Source organism: Cherax quadricarinatus, chromosome 88, assembly GCF_038502225.1.
Source record: "Cherax quadricarinatus isolate ZL_2023a chromosome 88, ASM3850222v1, whole genome shotgun sequence".
Classification (NCBI taxonomy): Eukaryota; Metazoa; Arthropoda; class Malacostraca; order Decapoda; family Parastacidae; genus Cherax; species Cherax quadricarinatus.
The window spans coordinates 6397247-6415384 of NC_091379.1; the positions used below are offsets into that span (position 1 = coordinate 6397247).

Below are 18138 nucleotides of genomic sequence, written 5' to 3' on the forward strand. Positions count from 1 at the left end.
GCATCAAGGAACCTCCCTCGAGGCCCGCTCGCATCTGGAAATTTCACTCGCTTATGGAAGCAAAAAATCGACCGAGCGACTGCTCGTGTCTGGAAAAACTCGCAGATGGATGCGCTCGTTATCTGGAGGTTCCAATGTACACTCAGAAAACCACATATATCTTATGCTAAATCTCTATAAGATCTCAAGAATGTATGCCAAAAATATCTATATGAAATGAGAATCATTGTATAAGTTTTTAACTCTTGTAAAATAATTTGTAGATCTTATCTTCACTACTGAAGATGTGTACAGGACTGACTGCCTCTATTAATATCAGTTAATGCAATTGCAATTACGTATTATATGTAAAATTCTTCACTAATCTATTAAACAAATAATAACCCATCATACATGCATGAAATTAACATGTACAAAATATAACCTAATTTCATAAAAAAATCTTGAATTCAGCTGAATAATGTTATAAATACAATTTCTACAGGTCTTTTACCAATCTTTACCTAACATATGTGAAAACACCAATCCATTAATGAACACATGGTACAAAACAAATGCATGTCTAGAAAAAAGCAACTGAGAACAAATATTTTCTGGAAGTCACCCTAAAAGCGATAAAGATACTACCTGGAGTTTACCTGGAGAGAGTTCCGGGGGTCAACGCCCCCGCGGCCCGGTCTGTGACCAGGCCTCCTGGTGGATCAGAGCCTGATCAACCAGGCTGTTGCTGCTGGCTGCACGCAAACCAACGTACAAGCCACAGCCTGGCTGGTCAGGAACCGACTTTAGGTGCTTGTCCAGTGCCAGCTTGAAGACTGCCAGGGGTCTGTTGGTAATTCCCCTTATGTATGCTGGGAGGCAGTTGAACAGTCTCAGGCCCCTGACACTTATTGTATGGTCTCTTAACGTGCTAGTGACACCCCTGCTTTTCATTGGGGGGATGTTGCATCGTCTGCCAAGTCTTTTGCTTTCGTAGTGAGTGATTTTCGTGTGCAAGTTCGGTACTAGTCCCTCTAGGATTTTCCAGGTGTATATAATCATGTATCTCTCCCGCCTGCGTTCCAGGGAATACAGGTTTAGGAACCTCAAGCGCTCTCAGAAATTGAGGTGTTTTATCTCCGTTATGCGCGCCGTGAAGGTTCTCTGTACATTTTCTAGGTCAGCAATTTCACCTGCCTTGAAAGGTGCTGTTAGTGTGCAGCAATATTCCAGCCTAGATAGAACAAGTGACCTGAAGAGTGTCATCATGGGCTTGGCCTCCCTAGATCTGAAGGTTCTCATTATCCATCCTGTCATTTTTCTAGCAGATGCGATTGATACAATGTTATGGTCCTTGAAGGTGAGATCCTCCGACATGATCACTCCCAGGTCTTTGACGGTGTTTCGCTCTATTTTGTGGCCAGAATTTGTTTTGTACTCTGATGAAAATTTAATTTCCTCGTGTTTACCATATCTGAGTAATTGAAATTTCTCATCGTTGAACTTCATATTGTTTTCTGCAGCCCACTGAAAGATTTGGTTGATGTCCGCCTGGAGCCTTGCAGTGTCTGCAATGGAAGACACTGTCATGCAGATTCGGGTGTCATCTGCAAAGGAAGACACGGTGCTGTGGCTGACATCCTTGTCTATGTCGGATATGAGGATGAGGAACAAGATGGGAGTGAGTACTGTGCCTTGTGGAACAGAGCTTTTCACCGTAGCTGCCTCGGACTTTACTCTGTTGACGACTACTCTCTGTGTTCTGTTAGTGAGGAAATTATAGATCCATCGACCGACTTTTCCTGTTATTCCTTTAGCACGCATTTTGTGCGCTATTACGCCATGGTCACACTTGTCGAAGGCTTTTGCAAAGTCTGTATATATTACATCTGCATTCTTTTTATCTTCTAGTGCATTTAGGACCTTGTCGTAGTGATCCAATAGTTGAGACAGACAGGAGCGACCTGTTCTAAACCCATGTTGCCCTGGGTTGTGTAACTAATGGGTTTCTAGATGGGTGGTGATCTTGCTTCTTAGGACCCTTTCAAAGATTTTAATGATATGGGATGTTAGTGCTATCGGTCTGTAGTTCTTTGCTGTTGCTTTACTGCCCCCTTTGTGGAGTGGGGCTATGTCTGTTGTTTTTAGTAACTGTGGGACGACCCCCGTGTCCATGCTCCCTCTCCATAGGATGGAAAAGGCTCGTGATAGGGGCTTCTTGCAGTTCTTGATGAACACGGAGTTCCATGAGTCTGGCCCTGGGGCAGAGTGCATGGGCATGTCATTTATCGCCTGTTCGAAGTCATTTGGCGTCAGGATAACATCGGATAGGCTTGTGTTAACCAAATTTTGTGGCTCTCTCATAAAAAATAGCTATGAATTTGGTCAACTGGAACAATGGAATTGGCCAAAAACAGGGTTCAAAATGGACGAAATTACCACTGCATAAATATCACGGGCTTCTTGGACCTCTTGGGGAGGGTCGATGGTGCTCGTGCAAGCAGCAGATCCCAGGGCAACTTGCTGCTGTTTGCAATGGCTGTCTACCGAGGAGAGACAGACACCTAGCAACATCTGTTGTTAGGGCAATGGATGAATTCCCTGCTATGCTTGTTAACTGCTCATTACTCTGTAATTTGTCTATGATTGTAATCATGTGATAACGTGTTTATCATTCATTACCTTTGAAACTTGTCATGATTGTGACCAGCTCTACCTGGAGCTCATTACCTTTGTAAATTCTCATGATTAATGTGTTTATGATTCATTACCTTTGCAATTATTCATGAGTGTGACCAGCTCTACCTGGAGCTCATTACCTTTGTAACTTGGTCATGATTATGACCAGATCTAGTTCATTACCTTTGTAACTTGCTCAGCTATCAAAACTTTGGAGTCCAGTCCCTGGACCAATTATGTACCTCTGTAATCTTTTGACTACCGCCCACAGGATGGGTATGGGGTGCATAATAAACATATTAAACTAAACTAACTAACTAAATATCACGAAGACTGCTAACTTTGCAAAAGCATAGTTCTGTAATTTTTCCATCAAATTTCATTCTTTTAGTTTCATTACCTTTGGAAAAAGATTCTCTATCATAAGAATTTTTTTTTTAAATTCCTTGATCACGAAAGCAATTCTCGGATCAGTGGTTATGACCCTGAAAGGGTTAATAATGAACACATATGGTACAAAAAAATTGCATGTTAAAATAAAGGAAACTGAAAAATATTTTCTTGAATTCGCTCTAAAAGTGATACTTAGCATTTAAACAATCTTTAACCAGGTGTTACCAAATAAATTTGAAGCCAACAGAAATACATGAGATGCATTCATGCAAAAAAATTAAACATTAAAATTAATGAAGGCAAATAAGTCTAGAAAATATTTTTTTCTGAATACATTATGTGCATTTATGAACCAGAATTTCTATCTCTGTTTGTGACTCAGGTATTTGTAAGCAAGGAATCCCCTGTAAAAAAAAAAAAAAAACAGAACAGGGAGGGGTTTGAGCCCATGGCTAGCAAGTTGTTAAACTCCAGGCCAGTGCATACTCCACTGGCCTGGTGATTTCAGATTCACTCACCATGGGTTTAAACCCCACCTGTTCTATGGTTTGTCTGCAATCTTATTATTACAACCCCCTGTAGTTATAACACTGCACAGGTTCACACGGTACCTTGAGTAACATTTACTATGGTAGGCAAACACTGCAATATTGCAGGTCCGTATTTTACTGCCAAACTTGCCCACATGCTCATCCTGGTTGACTATTTTCACTTCAATTAACTTGAATTAAAAATGGCCAAGTGCTGAAAAGAAAGTGCAAACTTTAGAAAAGAATGTGAAAATAATTCACTATCATGAAGTCTGAAATAAGGACATAAAGTACAAGAAAAATCCTCAAGTTAGGTATTTGCAAATTTTCACCAAAACCTTTGTTTGGAAATACGAAAAAATTATCTTGACATAATAATAATATCATCTTTATTTACTACAAGTACATGTACAAGGTATACAGACCATAGTTGACATCAATGACATACTACTATATACAAAGCTGTTTGTTATGCTGAGCATTTCCCGCAAATTAGGTCAGTTTTGTCCCAGGATGCGACCCACACCAGTCCACTAACACCCAGGTACCTATTTTATACTGATGGGTGACCAGGGACAGTAGGTGTCTTATGGTAACACATCCCTAATATTTTCCAGCCGTACTGGAGGAGATTCGCTATGGAAAATTTCATAAACCACAAAAATATAAATAAATTCTCTGGAAGATTTCATAAACTACAAAAAATGTAAATAATAATAATTACTAATATAAATAATAATAAATAATAGTATAACCAATAATAAATGTTAGTTAAACCTCCCCTACATAATGCTTGCTAATTAGCTTACTAAATAGCATTCAAAAAGAGGCCCGTGGCCTGGTAGAACAAGCTCTCCCTTCACACGCTGAGGATCCTGGTTCGATTTCCGGCGAGGGATGAAACATTGGGTGTGTTCCCTTACACCGGTTGTCCATGTTCACCCATCAGTAAAATAGGTACCTGGGTGTTAGTGGACTGGTGTGGGTCGCATCCTGGGACAAAACTGACCTAATTTGCGGGAAATGCTCAGCATAACAAACAGCTTTGTATATAGTAGTATGTCATTGATGTCAACTATGGTCCGTATACCTTGTACATGTAGTAAATAAGGATATTATAATGTAAATTACCTAGGATAACCCAAAAGATTAAGAAGAGAAGCAGAGCCTCACCTGAAGGTGGTTGAAGTGGAGACTGGAACAAGTAGTGAAGCCAGGGAACACTACTGTAATATACGTATATTGTACAATGATCGTGTGCTGGACCTGTACCTTGTACGTTGATGCTCCTCACCACTACCACCCTTCACTCCCACCCACTCTCCTTTGTCTACATCATTTAATCTGTCCTGCCTTCCCGTTAATACACTCGTATAAGCGTGAAGGCGATTTAATCAAAATCGAAGATAACAGTTCTGTGAACGAGTGTTATGATAAGATTTTTTGCTGGATTGCTAGACCTTTCACCTCACACACTGACGTTGGGTGGTCGATTCTCTGCTAAAGCAGCAAAATTAGGACATTTAAGACACCTGCTGTCCATTTTAATTATTATAATCAAAGAAAGCGCTAAACCGACAAGGGTCACTGTCCATGTTAACGGTGGCTAAAGCTCTCGCTTCACACACGGAGGGCCCGGGTTCGATTCCCGGCGGGGTGAAAACATTTCGAAGTTTTTCCTTACAACTGTTGTCATGTTCACCTAGCAGCAAATAGGTACCTGGGTGTTAGTCGACTGGTGTGGGTCGCATCCTGGGACAAAACTGACCTAATATGCCAAGGGACTTTCTATATAGTAGTATGTCATTTATGTCAGCTATGGTCTGTATACCTTGTATATGTAATTGTACGAATAAAATATTATTATTATTCATAAATTCGGCATCTCAAGGACAAGTCATATTTTGTTAGGCAACCTTTTACATGCTATTTTTATTTTGCATCAACAATTACCAAGAAACTTAGCCCAACCTTTCCACGAATTTCCGTAATATAAAATAGATATGACTTATAGATAGATAAGAAAATTGGACGCATTACTTAGGCTGCCATCATTTATACGTACATGTATGTATTGTTGAAAAATGAAAAATGAATATATACATGTGTGTACTCACCTATTTGCGGTTGCAGGTCGAGTCACAGCTCCTAGTCCCTCCACTTCTCTGGTTTTGTGAGCGTGTACCCGCACATGCCCGTTAATAGCCATTTTTATATTTTTAACGTATTTCTCTAGCAACTAATTTTCCAGGAATAACAAAGCTCTCCAATATAGAGGTAATTATGTTGTTGCTATGTGGAGGTGTGAGAAGACTTGCTCAGGACGCGACACGTAGCTTGATGTGGCACTGCTGCATTATCATGGGGGAGAGCTAAACCCGTAGGATTATGCAGCGCAAGGGAGGGGTGGATGGAAGGTATTCAGGGAACCGAAGCACAGATCTAATTCCCTTGATCAAGAGCCCCTCACCAGCATCAAAGAACCTCCCTTGAGAGGGGTGGTGATTGTTGGGGAAGGTGGAGGTGCCTCGGGAATGTCATGGTAGGTGTAGAGGTTACCTGGAGGTTACTTGGAGGTTACCTGGAGGTTATTCCGGGGATCAACGCCCCCGCGGCCCGGTCCAGGAAGGTAGCTTGGAGGGTTATCTTGGATTACTAACCCTCCAGGTTAATTATCATAATAAAATCTTACTTCTTTTGTTGTGTTTTGTGGCAAGTAGCTGGTTTGCTCCCCCCTATTCCTCGTACATTAGGGCCTTGATACATAAGAGAATAAGAATTCTTCATGACTTAGACGGTGCTCTTCACACCAAGCCTGTGGGACTGATTACCTCAGCTTTTGTATATAGTGCTACTCTCTTCAAATCATGTCCTAGAATTTGTATTGATAAAACCACTGGATGGCGAAACGTCTACATTAAAGATACCCAGTTGTTGCATATGTGTCTAATTTACGTCTTGTCGGTATTGAATACTATTCATGTACAGGATGTAGCGAGTTACTGGAGCAGATCGTGCAGAGATTGTGTGCTGGACCTGTACTGCCTCTCAGGTTTTATAACAGGGATTGTAGATGAATGGTTCAGAAAACCGACACGTTGATAAATTAGACACATGTGCAACTCTTGGGTATCTTTATTGAGGAAACGTTTCGCCACACAGTGGCTTCATCAGTCCATACATAGGAGAAACTTGAAGAACAGGAGAATGAGGTAATCAGTCCCTCAACCTTGAGTCTATGTGGTCAGTCCATCAATCTTGAATAGAATCATTCTATTCTGTTCAAGATTGATGGACTGACCACATCGATTCAAGGTTGAGGGACTGATTACCTCATTCTCCTGTTCTTCAAGTTTCTCCTATGTATGGACTGATGAAGCCACTGTGTGGCGAAACGTTTCCTCAATAAAGATACCCAAGAGTTGCACATGTGTCAAATTTATAACAGGGATTCTCAAAGTTTCCTCCATCACTAACCCCCTGGGCTTGTTGTATTTCTCCATTTACCCCCTTACTTCCATACAAAAAAATTATCGCCATCATAAAAACAAGATAAAAAAAATAAATTATTCAGGTTTTGCACAAAAATAGCACACAAATATTTATCCCTCGCCATGTAATTTCTTACCTCCCCCCACCGGGGGTAAATTTACCCCTGGTTGAGGACCCCAATTCAAATAGGTCACTGACTTTTTTGGGTTATCCTGGGTTCTCTACACACATGCTGCTATGTATGATAATCTATGTAACTGTATTTGTGTATACCTGAATAAACTTACTAATATTTCCCTCCATCCCTCGTCCTCCCATCAGGTATCCCTCCTTAACATCAAATCAATCAAATCAAAGTTTATTCTCTATAAGGATTACAATGCTGAGTTTACAGAATTTGGTTATTGTGTGGTTTACATGTAATAAAATACTAATTACAGAGGGGGCCACTAGAACACCTAGCATGGCTAGGCATTTCGGGCAAACTTAAATTAATTCTTAACCCTAAATTATTACAAATTGTGGAGTAAGTTGACTAAATACTAAGTGACTAAATATGAAAAACAGTACAGAATGGGTCACATAACCAGAGACCAAACAAAACGTTACTCGTCAATCCTAACCAGCCTGATAAGAAGGGCAAAAAAATTGTATTATGAGAACAGATTATCCAACTTACGAGGTGATATAAAAAAGACCTGGAAAACCCTATCAGAAATTCTAGGAACAAAAAAGATATCACGAAATAGCGAAATAAAATTAGCAAAATCAGATGAACCCCAACTCCCACCAACAGAAACAGCAAACAGACTCAATGACTTCTTCTCCACTATAGGACAAAACCTTGCCAATAAAATCCCAAGCTCAGATACCCCACCAAATGACTACCTCACTGGCAACTACCCGAACACACTGTTCCTAGCTCCGACTAACCCATACGAAGTCTCCCTTATTATCAACACGCTAAAAAACAAGGCAGGAGATTTAAATACCTTACCACCCTTTATATACAAAAAAGTGTCACAAGTGCTATCACCAATCATTGCAACACTCTTTAACAAATCCATTGAATCCTCCACCTTCCCCACAGTACTCAAAATAGCAAGGGTCACCCCGATCCACAAAGGAGGAGACCAAACAGAGTTGAATAACTATAGGCCAATATCCAACTTACACCCTCTCTCAAAAATCTTCGAAAAATTAATTCATAAACGAATCTACTCCTACCTTATCTCCCAAAACATACTCAACCCCTGCCAATTTGGATTCAGGCCAAATAAAAATACTAATGATGCTATTATACACATGCTAGAACATATATACACTGCAATAGAGAAAAAAGAAGTCCCACTGGGGATCTTCATTGACTTACGTAAAGCTTTTGATACAGTTAACCATGACTTGCTCCACGTAAAATTGTCACACTATGGTATAAGAGGGCACTCCCTCAACTACCTCAAGTCATACCTCAGCAACAGAAGCCAATATGTGTATGCAAATGGGGCAAACTCTTCTGCACAACCAATTACAGTTGGTGTCCCACAGGGAAGTGTCCTTGGCCCTCTTCTCTTTCTCCTATACATAAATGACCTACCAAATGCTTCGCAATTACTCAAACCCACACTATTTGCAGATGACACTACATACGTCTTCTCCCACCCGAGCCCAGTCACGCTAGCCAATACTGTAAATACAGAATTACAGAAAATATCTACCTGGATGAGGACTAACAAACTTACACTAAACATTGACAAAACCTACTTCATTCAGTTTGGTAACAGAGCTACAGATGTCCCTCTTAACATAATGATAAACGGATCACCTATCACAAAGCTAACAGAGGGAAAATTCTTAGGAATCCACCTTGATAATAGACTCAAATTTCATACACATATACAACAAATTTCTAAGAAAATTTCCAAGACTGTAGGCATACTATCGAAGATACGGTACTATGCTCCACAGTCAGCCCTCCTGGCCCTATATCACTCTCTTATTTACCCCTATCTCACCTATGGAATTTGTGCATGGGGCTCAACAACAAGTAACCATCTCAGACCACTAATTACCCAACAAAAGGCTGCAGTTAGAATGATAACAAATTCTCACTATAGGCAGCACACTCCACCAATATTCAATACACTAAACCTATTCACCATACAAAACATTCATACTTATTACTGCACCTATTACATACATAGAACACTTAACTCTGATATTAACCCTCCCCTCAAACATCTCCTTGCCAACCTCAACAGAACACATGACCATAACACAAGGCACAGATCACTCTTTGATGTTCCTCGTGTCCATCTCACACTATGCAAAAACTCAATGCACATAAAAGGCCCTAAAATCTGGAACTCATTACCTGTAAATATAAAAGAAACACTACCTGTTTATAAATTCAAGTCTCTTCTCAAAGATCACTTACTCACCCAAAACCAAATAAATACTGAATAACTGAACCTTATAAATTGTATATCTTAAATGTTTCTCACAATTATATCACATAAATGTTAAACCTAAAACCCAATCTAACTTTATTATTTTTTAAATACACTACCTAACAGAATACTCCATTCTACTGAATGTACAACAATGCATACAACCATATGACCTGTCTTTGTAATACTCACTTGTGCTTTATAGTAATCTGTTTACATTAAAGTTTTATCACCGATGTCATCATTGCTTAGTTCATCTTAAGTTAATTTTAAGCCAGCCCGTAATGCTATGCATAGTATAAGTGGCTTTGGCATACTGCTCTTTTCTGTATTTTTTGTACCTCTGTATGTGTGCACAAATTTTTAAATAAATAAATAAATAAGTGACTTTATCCCTCTGTTAGACGTCTTTAGTATGTTTATTCAGGTATACACAAATACAGTTACATAGATTATCATAAATAACAGCATATGTGTATATTAGTATTAACAATGTACCCATGGGTCCAGAACCTGGACCCCAACATTTTAATGGCTAGCAAGTTAGGTTAGCAATAAACTACTCTATTCACAAAATAATATGGAAGGATATAGGAAAGTACTGGTTTAATTATAGTTGTGGATGAGTGGACTAAATTCCCGACGAGTAACGTCACTGAAGTTATGATTATTATGTGATAGCGTTGAATTCATAGGGATCATACAGCACCTGGGGAATGGGAGGTGAATATTTGATCCCCAAAATAATGAGAATAAGTCTCACCTGCATCAAGGAACTTCACTTGACGGACTATAAAAAGAGACAGGAAGGACCGTCCCAACTTCGGGGATATATCCTTCATTAATGTAAACGTAGTTAGCTCTTGTTCTAATCTTACAATATATTATATAGATCAAAGATGCCACTCAGTGAAGCTGTATCTAATTTTATTGACAGTAATACCACTACAAACTTAAATCATCAGTGATGGAGATGCCAAAGTCTGTGTCAGAGTCCAGAATTATGTTGGTAAATTTTATTCGGCTCCACAAAATTTTGAAGCCTTCATACCTAACCATAACAGACTTAAAAATTCATATAATTGCAACAAAGAAGTTATTTAATTTGATGCTAGTTCTATGGACTCCTTTTGTAGAATTTAATTAGTCTATTTAGCTTTGTCTCATCGAGTTTTGTAAATTTAGAATGTGTTAATTGTGTGTGTGTGTGTCTGGCCTCTCCCTGGCTGCTGCTGCTGCTGCTGAGTTTGTTCAGTATTTTACGTCACTTAACAAGGAATATGCCGGTTAGTGGCGATCATTACACAATACTAGACAACCAGTTAGATATTTTAATTACTAGATAACTGGTAAATAGCTACATAGGATATATTATGGAATATAAATTATCCTGAGACTAATTTTTTTTCTTTTTAACTGTGTCAGTCGTTTCTCGCTTCTCATTATGGTATATTATTCAATATTGGACGTGGAAGACTTTACTCATGTGCTTGTCAGATCTTGTGACTAATGGGATATATAATACACCTGTCAGACTCAGAGATGCTTCCACGGCACCGTGGCTCTAACACTTGCTCATATGTGCTGTATATCTCTTGTAGTTTGCCATTACACATTATTGCATTCACTGGGGGTCGCTAAACCTGCAGGGATTATACAGCACCTTGGGAAATAGGAGGAAATCACATTTGATCCAAGGAAAGGAAGGTTTAATTTCTTGGATCAAGAGCCCCTACTGGCATCAATCCCCCCCCCCCCTTTGATGGGTCCTCGCTACAAATATTTGCATTTGTTGTATACATGATAAGCATTTCCCTCAAGGGGAGGCTGCCTTATACTTGATCCAAGGAATTGGATCAAGTATAAGGCATGTTAGTGGCTTTCTTTGTACAGTATTTTATTACATGTAAATCACACACTGTATACTATGCAAAGAAATAAACAATTTAATTTATCATACCTGATTACCTCTCATTCCTCATGCACTATGACTCGTCCACCTGTATAATCCTACGGGTTTAGGCTCTGGTGGCCTGGTGGTTAACGCTCTCGCTTCACACGGTGAGGGCCTGGGTTCGATTCCCAGCCAGAGTAGAAACATTGGACGTGTTTCTTTCCACCTGTTGTCTATGTTCCCCATCAGTAAAATGGGTACCTGGGTGTTAGTCGACTGGTGTGGGTCGCATCCTGGGACACTGACCTAAGGAGGCCTGGTCACAGACCGGGCCGCGGGGGCGTTGACCCCCGGAACTCTCTCCAGATAAACTCTCCAGAAACCCGTCCATGTTTAGTGGTTCCCATGAATATAATAATTAAGATGATCCAATGTTAGAGGCAATTATTATTATTATAATCAAGGGGGAAGCGCTAAACCCGGAGGATTATACAGCGCCTAGGGGGGGGGGATGTGGAAGGCATTCAGGCTTAATTCGGGGAACTGGAGCACAGATCCAATTCCCTAAATCAAGAGCCCCTCGCCAACATCAAGGAACCTTCCTTGAGGGGTATGTTAGAGGCAAGGCTATGACATTTCTTAGGGTCTATGTTATACTTATTACATAGTGCTACTGCAATTTTGTTCCACTGTAATGAGCATTGTGAATAACATGTTTTATAATGTATGTATATATTATTTGTGAACAGGTTTATAAAGTGGCCATTCGAGCACAGCTTGAGAATGTAACAAATCTACAGGCCCCGGGTGATGACTTCCAGTACTGCATCAAGGTTAGTTTAGGCTCTTCATGTCTGTGATCATTCTTACTTTTTGTGTGTAGTTTGGAGTTGTCATTGTTATTCTGTTAGAGCATCCTTAATTTTATAACAAGCTTTTCATGTGGCAGATTTCCATATACAGCTGGCTTCATTATACAGCTCTCTCTCTCTATCTCTCTTTCACAGTTGGCTTCATTTTACACTCTTACACAGCTGGCTTCATTACACAGAATTTCTTACACAGCTGGCTTAAGGCCCTGTGGCCTGGTGGCTAAAGCTCTTGCTTCACATGCCGAGTGTCTGGGTTTGATTCTCAGCAAGGGTAGAAACATTGGGCGTGTTTCTTTACACCAGTTGTCTATGTTCCTCATCAGTAAAAATGGGTACCTGGGTGTTAGCTGACTGGTGTGGGTTGCATCCTGGGACAAAACTGACCTAATTTGCTCAAAATGCTCTGCATAACAAGTGACTTTCTATGTAGTACTATGTCATTGATGTCAGCTAGGCTTGTATACCTTGTACATGTTTAAAAAAAAAAATTATTATTATTATTATTACACAGCTGGCTTCATTACACAAGATTGTTACACAGTTTGCTTTATTACACAGAATCTCATACACAGCAGGCCTTATCCAACAGCAGGCTTCCTCAAACAGCAAACTCCAATATAAGGACACCCAGGGTTATAAAGGGCTGCTCAGGTGTCTGCCCATATCGCAAGTTACTCCTAGGTCGTATAATGGTGTTGGCCAGTTTTCCCAACATTTTTGAGTGCAGACCCCTTTTTTATCTCAAAAAAAGTTGACACCAGCATGTTAATACAGTAGTTGCAATTTTAGACTCTGATAATAAAATAAAATGAATGCTGGCTAGCAGATTAATACAGCGAAACTTCACGGCGCCCTTCAAGTAACTCGCCAACCCACAGGTTGGGAACCACTCGTATAAGCTCAAGTCTTTGCCTTTTTAGTTACAATATACCAAATGACTAGAAACTAAGATCATGTTAATATTTAAGAATGGAGAGACAATAATGAAAATCAGTCAGTTTAGACTTCTTTGAGTTATCCTAGGTAATTTACACTGTGATAATTGTATACATGTGTACCTGTGTTTAAATATACTGTACTGTACTAACTTACTAAATACATTATGAATTAATCACCCTATCTAATTGATACTTGTGTTATTGAATGGTTGCACACTGATTTTGCAGAAAATTTAATAGGACCATAGCCATTAGAAAAAAATATTCACTGCATTATAAAGACAGTAATTCTTGAAAAGTTGAGCTGAGCTAATATGAAAATTGAACAGTAGAATGTATGAATGGCTTGTATGTGTAAAGCTTTGAATAAATATGCTCTGCTTGCCTAAAACTTAGTTTTGATATTCACTACAGTGCCAGGAATTTTGATGACTGATTTAAAACTAAATACTGTATGATACACAAATATATATGGTAAAAATAAACTAATTTGGTAATAGAGCCTAATTAAATAAACCATTTTAACAAGACACACAGAAAAAATATGTATATTAGCAGTTTATGTAAATAATCATAGTATCATCCCTGAACGATTCAGCATATACTAAATGGGATTTTTTTATGCTATGCATATTTAAAAAATTATATATTTTGGTCCTGCATATCTAACCCTGTCAGCTCCCACCTTCATTGGGCTACTACAATGAAAATTAAATACAAGTACAGTGGACCCCCGCTTAACGATCACCTCCCAATGCCACCAATTATGTAAGTGTATTTATGTAAGCGCGTTTGTACATACGTGTATGTTTGGGGGTCTGAAATGGACTAATCTACTTCACAATATTCCTTATGGGAACAAATTCGGTCAGTACTGGCACCTGAACATACTTCTGGAATGAAAAAAATATCGTTAACCGGGGGTCCACTGTATAATATGTGTTGTCATAAGTTCCTTTACCTTTTCTTAGTTTCCTAAGGAGGAAAAAACTAAGATATTCAGATCTGGAAGCATATAATTTCCTTAGTTTTCCAGGAAAAAAAATATTTTTTTAATATTTTCTGGTTTAGAAGCATACAAATTACTTAGTTTCACAGGAAAAAAATATTTTAATATTTTTATTTCTAGAAGGATTTATATAATGTACCTTATTTTTCACACATTTGCAGGTCAAATGTACCTCGTGTGGTGAAGTAACTGACAAGTGGCAATATGTGTCTGCAGATGAGCAGGTGGAGGTGCCTAAATCTCGAGGTACCTGCAACTTGCTCATCAAATGTAAACTGTGCAGTCGTGTCAACAATGCTGGTAAGACCAACACTAATACCTTAGCTGAATTTGCTTAGGCTGTTGCACTCACCTAATGTAGGATAATATATGGCCAAAACCCAATTGCTCAAAGGTATCATTCCATCTTTGACACTTATTGGAATAGGAAGAATAGGGCTTTAGTATGGTGTGCACATTCATACTTATTCAGGTGTCAGGCTAAAAATGACCAAAAATATGCAAGACTATTCATTTTACTGTTAAATAGCACAATATTATGCAGAATATAGCAAAAGAGTGCAGGTTGCTTAAGGGAAGTAAATATTTTTGTGGCCAGAATGTCAAAATATGCATACATTTGTTCCTTAAATTTCAACACTTCAAAAATACTGTAAACTGCATTAAAATTATTTAATAATGTATCTTTCTGTACTGAAAAAAAGCCTTACAATTAAATATGTAGTGATAAAGAGTCTCGAAAGTAGGGTATACCTGGAGGGGGTTAATGCCCCCATGGCCTGGTCTGTGATGAGGTCTCACAGTGGATCAGAGCTTGATCAACCAGGCTGTTACTGCTGGCCACACACAAACTAACATATAAACCACAGCCTGACTGGTCAGTTACTGACTTGAGGTGCCTGTCCAGCTCCCTCTTGAAAACAGCCAGGGGTCTATTGGTAATCCCCCCTATGTGTGCTGGGACACAGTTGAACAGTCATGGGCCCCTGACACTTAGTGTGTTTTCTCTGAGCATACTTGTGGCCGCCTGCCAAGTCTTTTGTTTGCATAGGGAGTGATTTTCGTGTGCAGATTTGGGACTTCCTCTAGGATTTTCCAAGTGTATATTATCATGTATCTTTCTCGTCTGTATTCCAGGTGAGACTCCAACTGTTCCCAGTAATTTAGGTGCTTTATCGTACTTATACATGCCATGAAAGTTCTCTGTATATTCTTAAGGTCTGCAGTTTTGCCTGCCTTGAAAGGGGCCTTTAGTGTACAGCAATATTCCAGCCTAGAGAGAAAAAGCAATTTGAAGAGAATCATCATGGGCTTGGCATCTCTAGTTTTGAAGGTTCTCATTGTCCATCCTATCATTTTCCAAGCAGATGTAGTACATACATTGTTGTGATCTTTGAAGGCGAAATTCTGACATTATCACTCCCAGGTCCTTCAAATTATTTGTTTTACTGGTTTGTGCATCTCCCTAATATTATTTTATCTTTTATGCATTTCAGATGTTCTTAGTGACACAAAAAAGCCATATACAGCAGATGACGTCCCCAAATTCAAAGAGATCATCGCCTTTGAGTGCCGAGGCATAAGTATTGCTGCCTTTAAGTTTGGTGTGAGTCCAATCAATCATCCATATATCTGACTTGCCACATCAACTCCCTAAACTGAGTGACTTTCAAACTTATGGCAAGCCAGTCTTGAAACTAGCAGGCAGTGCATTATCCACATGTACCATGATAATAGTAGATAGTGCACTGGCCTGATAGTTATAGGACTGGCTTCCCATGGGTTCAAATCCCACTCCTTTCAGAAAGAGATCCCTTTACAGTTAGGCCTCACCTTAGTGTTTTTCAGATTTCCTACAATAAATATATTCACCACTCACTATAAGTTAAGGATGAAAATATTTAAAGGTATGTAATGTGTGTACTGTATATAGTAGGACCCCTGTATCTGTGGGGATGTGTAACAATACTTGCCGTGGATACAGAGACCATAGATAGTAGCGTACCCTATATGCAAGTTCTTCGTTTACATACATACCTATTTTGGCCTGCCTCATGGTGGGGCAGTGTTGTTATTGATCAATACCACTCGTTCATGGTCACAGTAATATAAAATACTGCTCGTTGTACTAATATACCAAACAGGGACTAGAATGAAATTACCCTAGAGTCATCCACACCACCATATGTCCTTGGGTAGCGAGTACAACGTCCAGTTCCACTGGATGCACTACTCATAAGGATTGTATGGCCAGTGGATTAAGGATACATACCTATGATGTTAGGTTTTGGAGGGGTGTAGGGATGGAGAGTGTTTTTTCTTATTTTTGGGCAAACTTCATGAAAGTTCTAGTATGACTTTGGACAACCTTCTTAACTTAAACTAAAAATATATAATTGAAATCAGCCTATTATTAAAATTTTCATAGTAGAATCCTGCTCCCCCTCTTAATATATTCGGGCCATTGTGAACAGCAGATAACTGAAACCACAGAAACTGAACCTACAGATATGGGGTGTTTTACTGTATGCATTTTTTAGGCCTAGCTCTATTGCTTACTTAATATATGATAGTGTAAACATGTTATCAAGACTTATATGCATTTGAAAGTGAAAAAAGGCTATGTTTCACTTTACAGCAGTAGCCTGGAACCTAACCTGCTGCATAAGTGGGGCCCACCTGTACATATGTATATGTTTAAGGTAATTAAATATTTAGAGTAGAATAATACTGTGTGTACAGAAAATGTTGAATTTGCATTCAAATGTAATATACTGTCCTATACCTCTCTTTTATTCGCAAGGCTTTATTTTTTTTTTTTTTATTATCACACCGGCCGATTCCCACCAAGGCAGGGTGGCCCGAAAAAGAAAAACTTTCACCATCATTCACTCCATCACTGTCTTGCCAGAAGGGTGCTTTGCACTACAGTTTTTAAACTGCAACATTAACACCCCTCCTTCAGAGTGCAGGCACTGTACTTCCCATCTCCAGGACTCAAGTCCGGCCTGCCGGTTTCCCTGAATCCCTTCATAAATGTTACTTTGCTCACACTCCAACAGCACGTCAAGTATTAAAAACCATTTGTCTCCATTCACTCCTCATTAATGTTTTCCTCATTAATGTTACTTATGTGTTTACAGGATGGGTGGCAGTGTGAAGGGGTAGAGAGTCACACACCCTTCACAGATCTCAACCTGGATGATGAGTGGTGTGAATATGATGAGAGTGCCGATTGCCCTGTTGGGATCTCGGAGTTGCAATACAAAATTAATTGATTGTTGATTTGATTGACGTTCCATTCAAATGTCTGTTTTGTGGGATCATCTTTGATACTGAAGTAATGGGTTTTCTTTAAGATCATTAATTAGGAAGTTATGAAAGTGTGTGGTCTTTGATATAGAAGTGATAGGGTCTACATGTCACAGTTTTATATTCTGTATGTACTTACATTGTGAGGTTTTACAAATTATCATCTTTAATATCGAGCTGCATGCAATTATCTGTGATATTTAGAGTACGATATAAAATAAATGTGCAAAAAATGTGTGTTATGTATAATCTGACCCTTTCTGTGGGATTGCATGAAATATAATGCAAGGAACTTATGCAGAACAAATGTTGTGCTTATTGTTATATAGTAATTTTTATCTTTGACATGAAAGTGTTACTATGTTGACAGTTTTTCTAGATAACAGACAGAAGCTCAGAGGGGAGGCTCCTGATCCAAGGAATTTGACCTAATCTCTCAACTGGATTAAACCTGATTGCCTCCTGTTCCCCCATGTGCTGTGTGATTCCTGTGTGTTTAGTAGCATTTTCAAATAACTAGTATATACTGCAGTTGATTGAATTGAGTTCACTGGTGTACTATATTATAACTAGTAAGTAATAATTGAGTTGTA

At 39.0% G+C, this 18138-nt stretch overlaps 2 protein-coding genes across 9 annotated transcripts in view; one reads left to right on the top strand and one right to left on the bottom strand.

The window, feature by feature from the left end:
• Nucleotides 1-10347, bottom strand: part of LOC128698516 (uncharacterized) — a 34949-nt gene extending 24602 nt beyond the window's left edge. For 2 of the 6 annotated variants that reach the window (XM_070103929.1, XM_070103926.1), the window contains exons 1-2: nucleotides 10284-10347; nucleotides 3663-3795 (exon numbers count right to left, since the gene is read on the bottom strand). In XM_070103929.1, coding sequence (XP_069960030.1) covers nucleotides 3663-3674 — 12 coding nt within the window. In that variant the 5' untranslated portion in view covers nucleotides 3675-3795; nucleotides 10284-10347. Of the gene's footprint in view, nucleotides 1-3662; nucleotides 3796-4754; nucleotides 5286-5698; nucleotides 5847-10283 lie in introns of those variants that run through there. The other 4 variants (XM_070103930.1, XM_070103927.1, XM_070103928.1 and 1 more) reach the window with 4 other exon arrangements.
• LOC128698643 (CXXC motif containing zinc binding protein) lies at nucleotides 6103-17780 on the top strand. 3 transcript variants are annotated; one of them, XM_070103951.1, is made up of 5 exons: nucleotides 6103-6123; nucleotides 12164-12247; nucleotides 14395-14533; nucleotides 15730-15839; nucleotides 17377-17780. In XM_070103951.1, the coding sequence occupies exons 1-5, from the start codon at nucleotides 6121-6123 to the stop codon at nucleotides 17509-17511; spliced, it is 471 nt and encodes a 156-aa protein (XP_069960052.1). In that variant the 5' UTR covers nucleotides 6103-6120; the 3' UTR covers nucleotides 17512-17780. The 3 variants fall into 3 exon arrangements, with proteins under 3 accessions (XP_069960052.1, XP_069960050.1, XP_069960051.1); XM_070103949.1 differs by lacking the exon at nucleotides 6103-6123 and adding an exon at nucleotides 10473-10529; XM_070103950.1 differs by lacking the exon at nucleotides 6103-6123 and adding an exon at nucleotides 10645-10806.
• The last annotated feature ends 358 nt before the right edge of the window (nucleotides 17781-18138 follow it).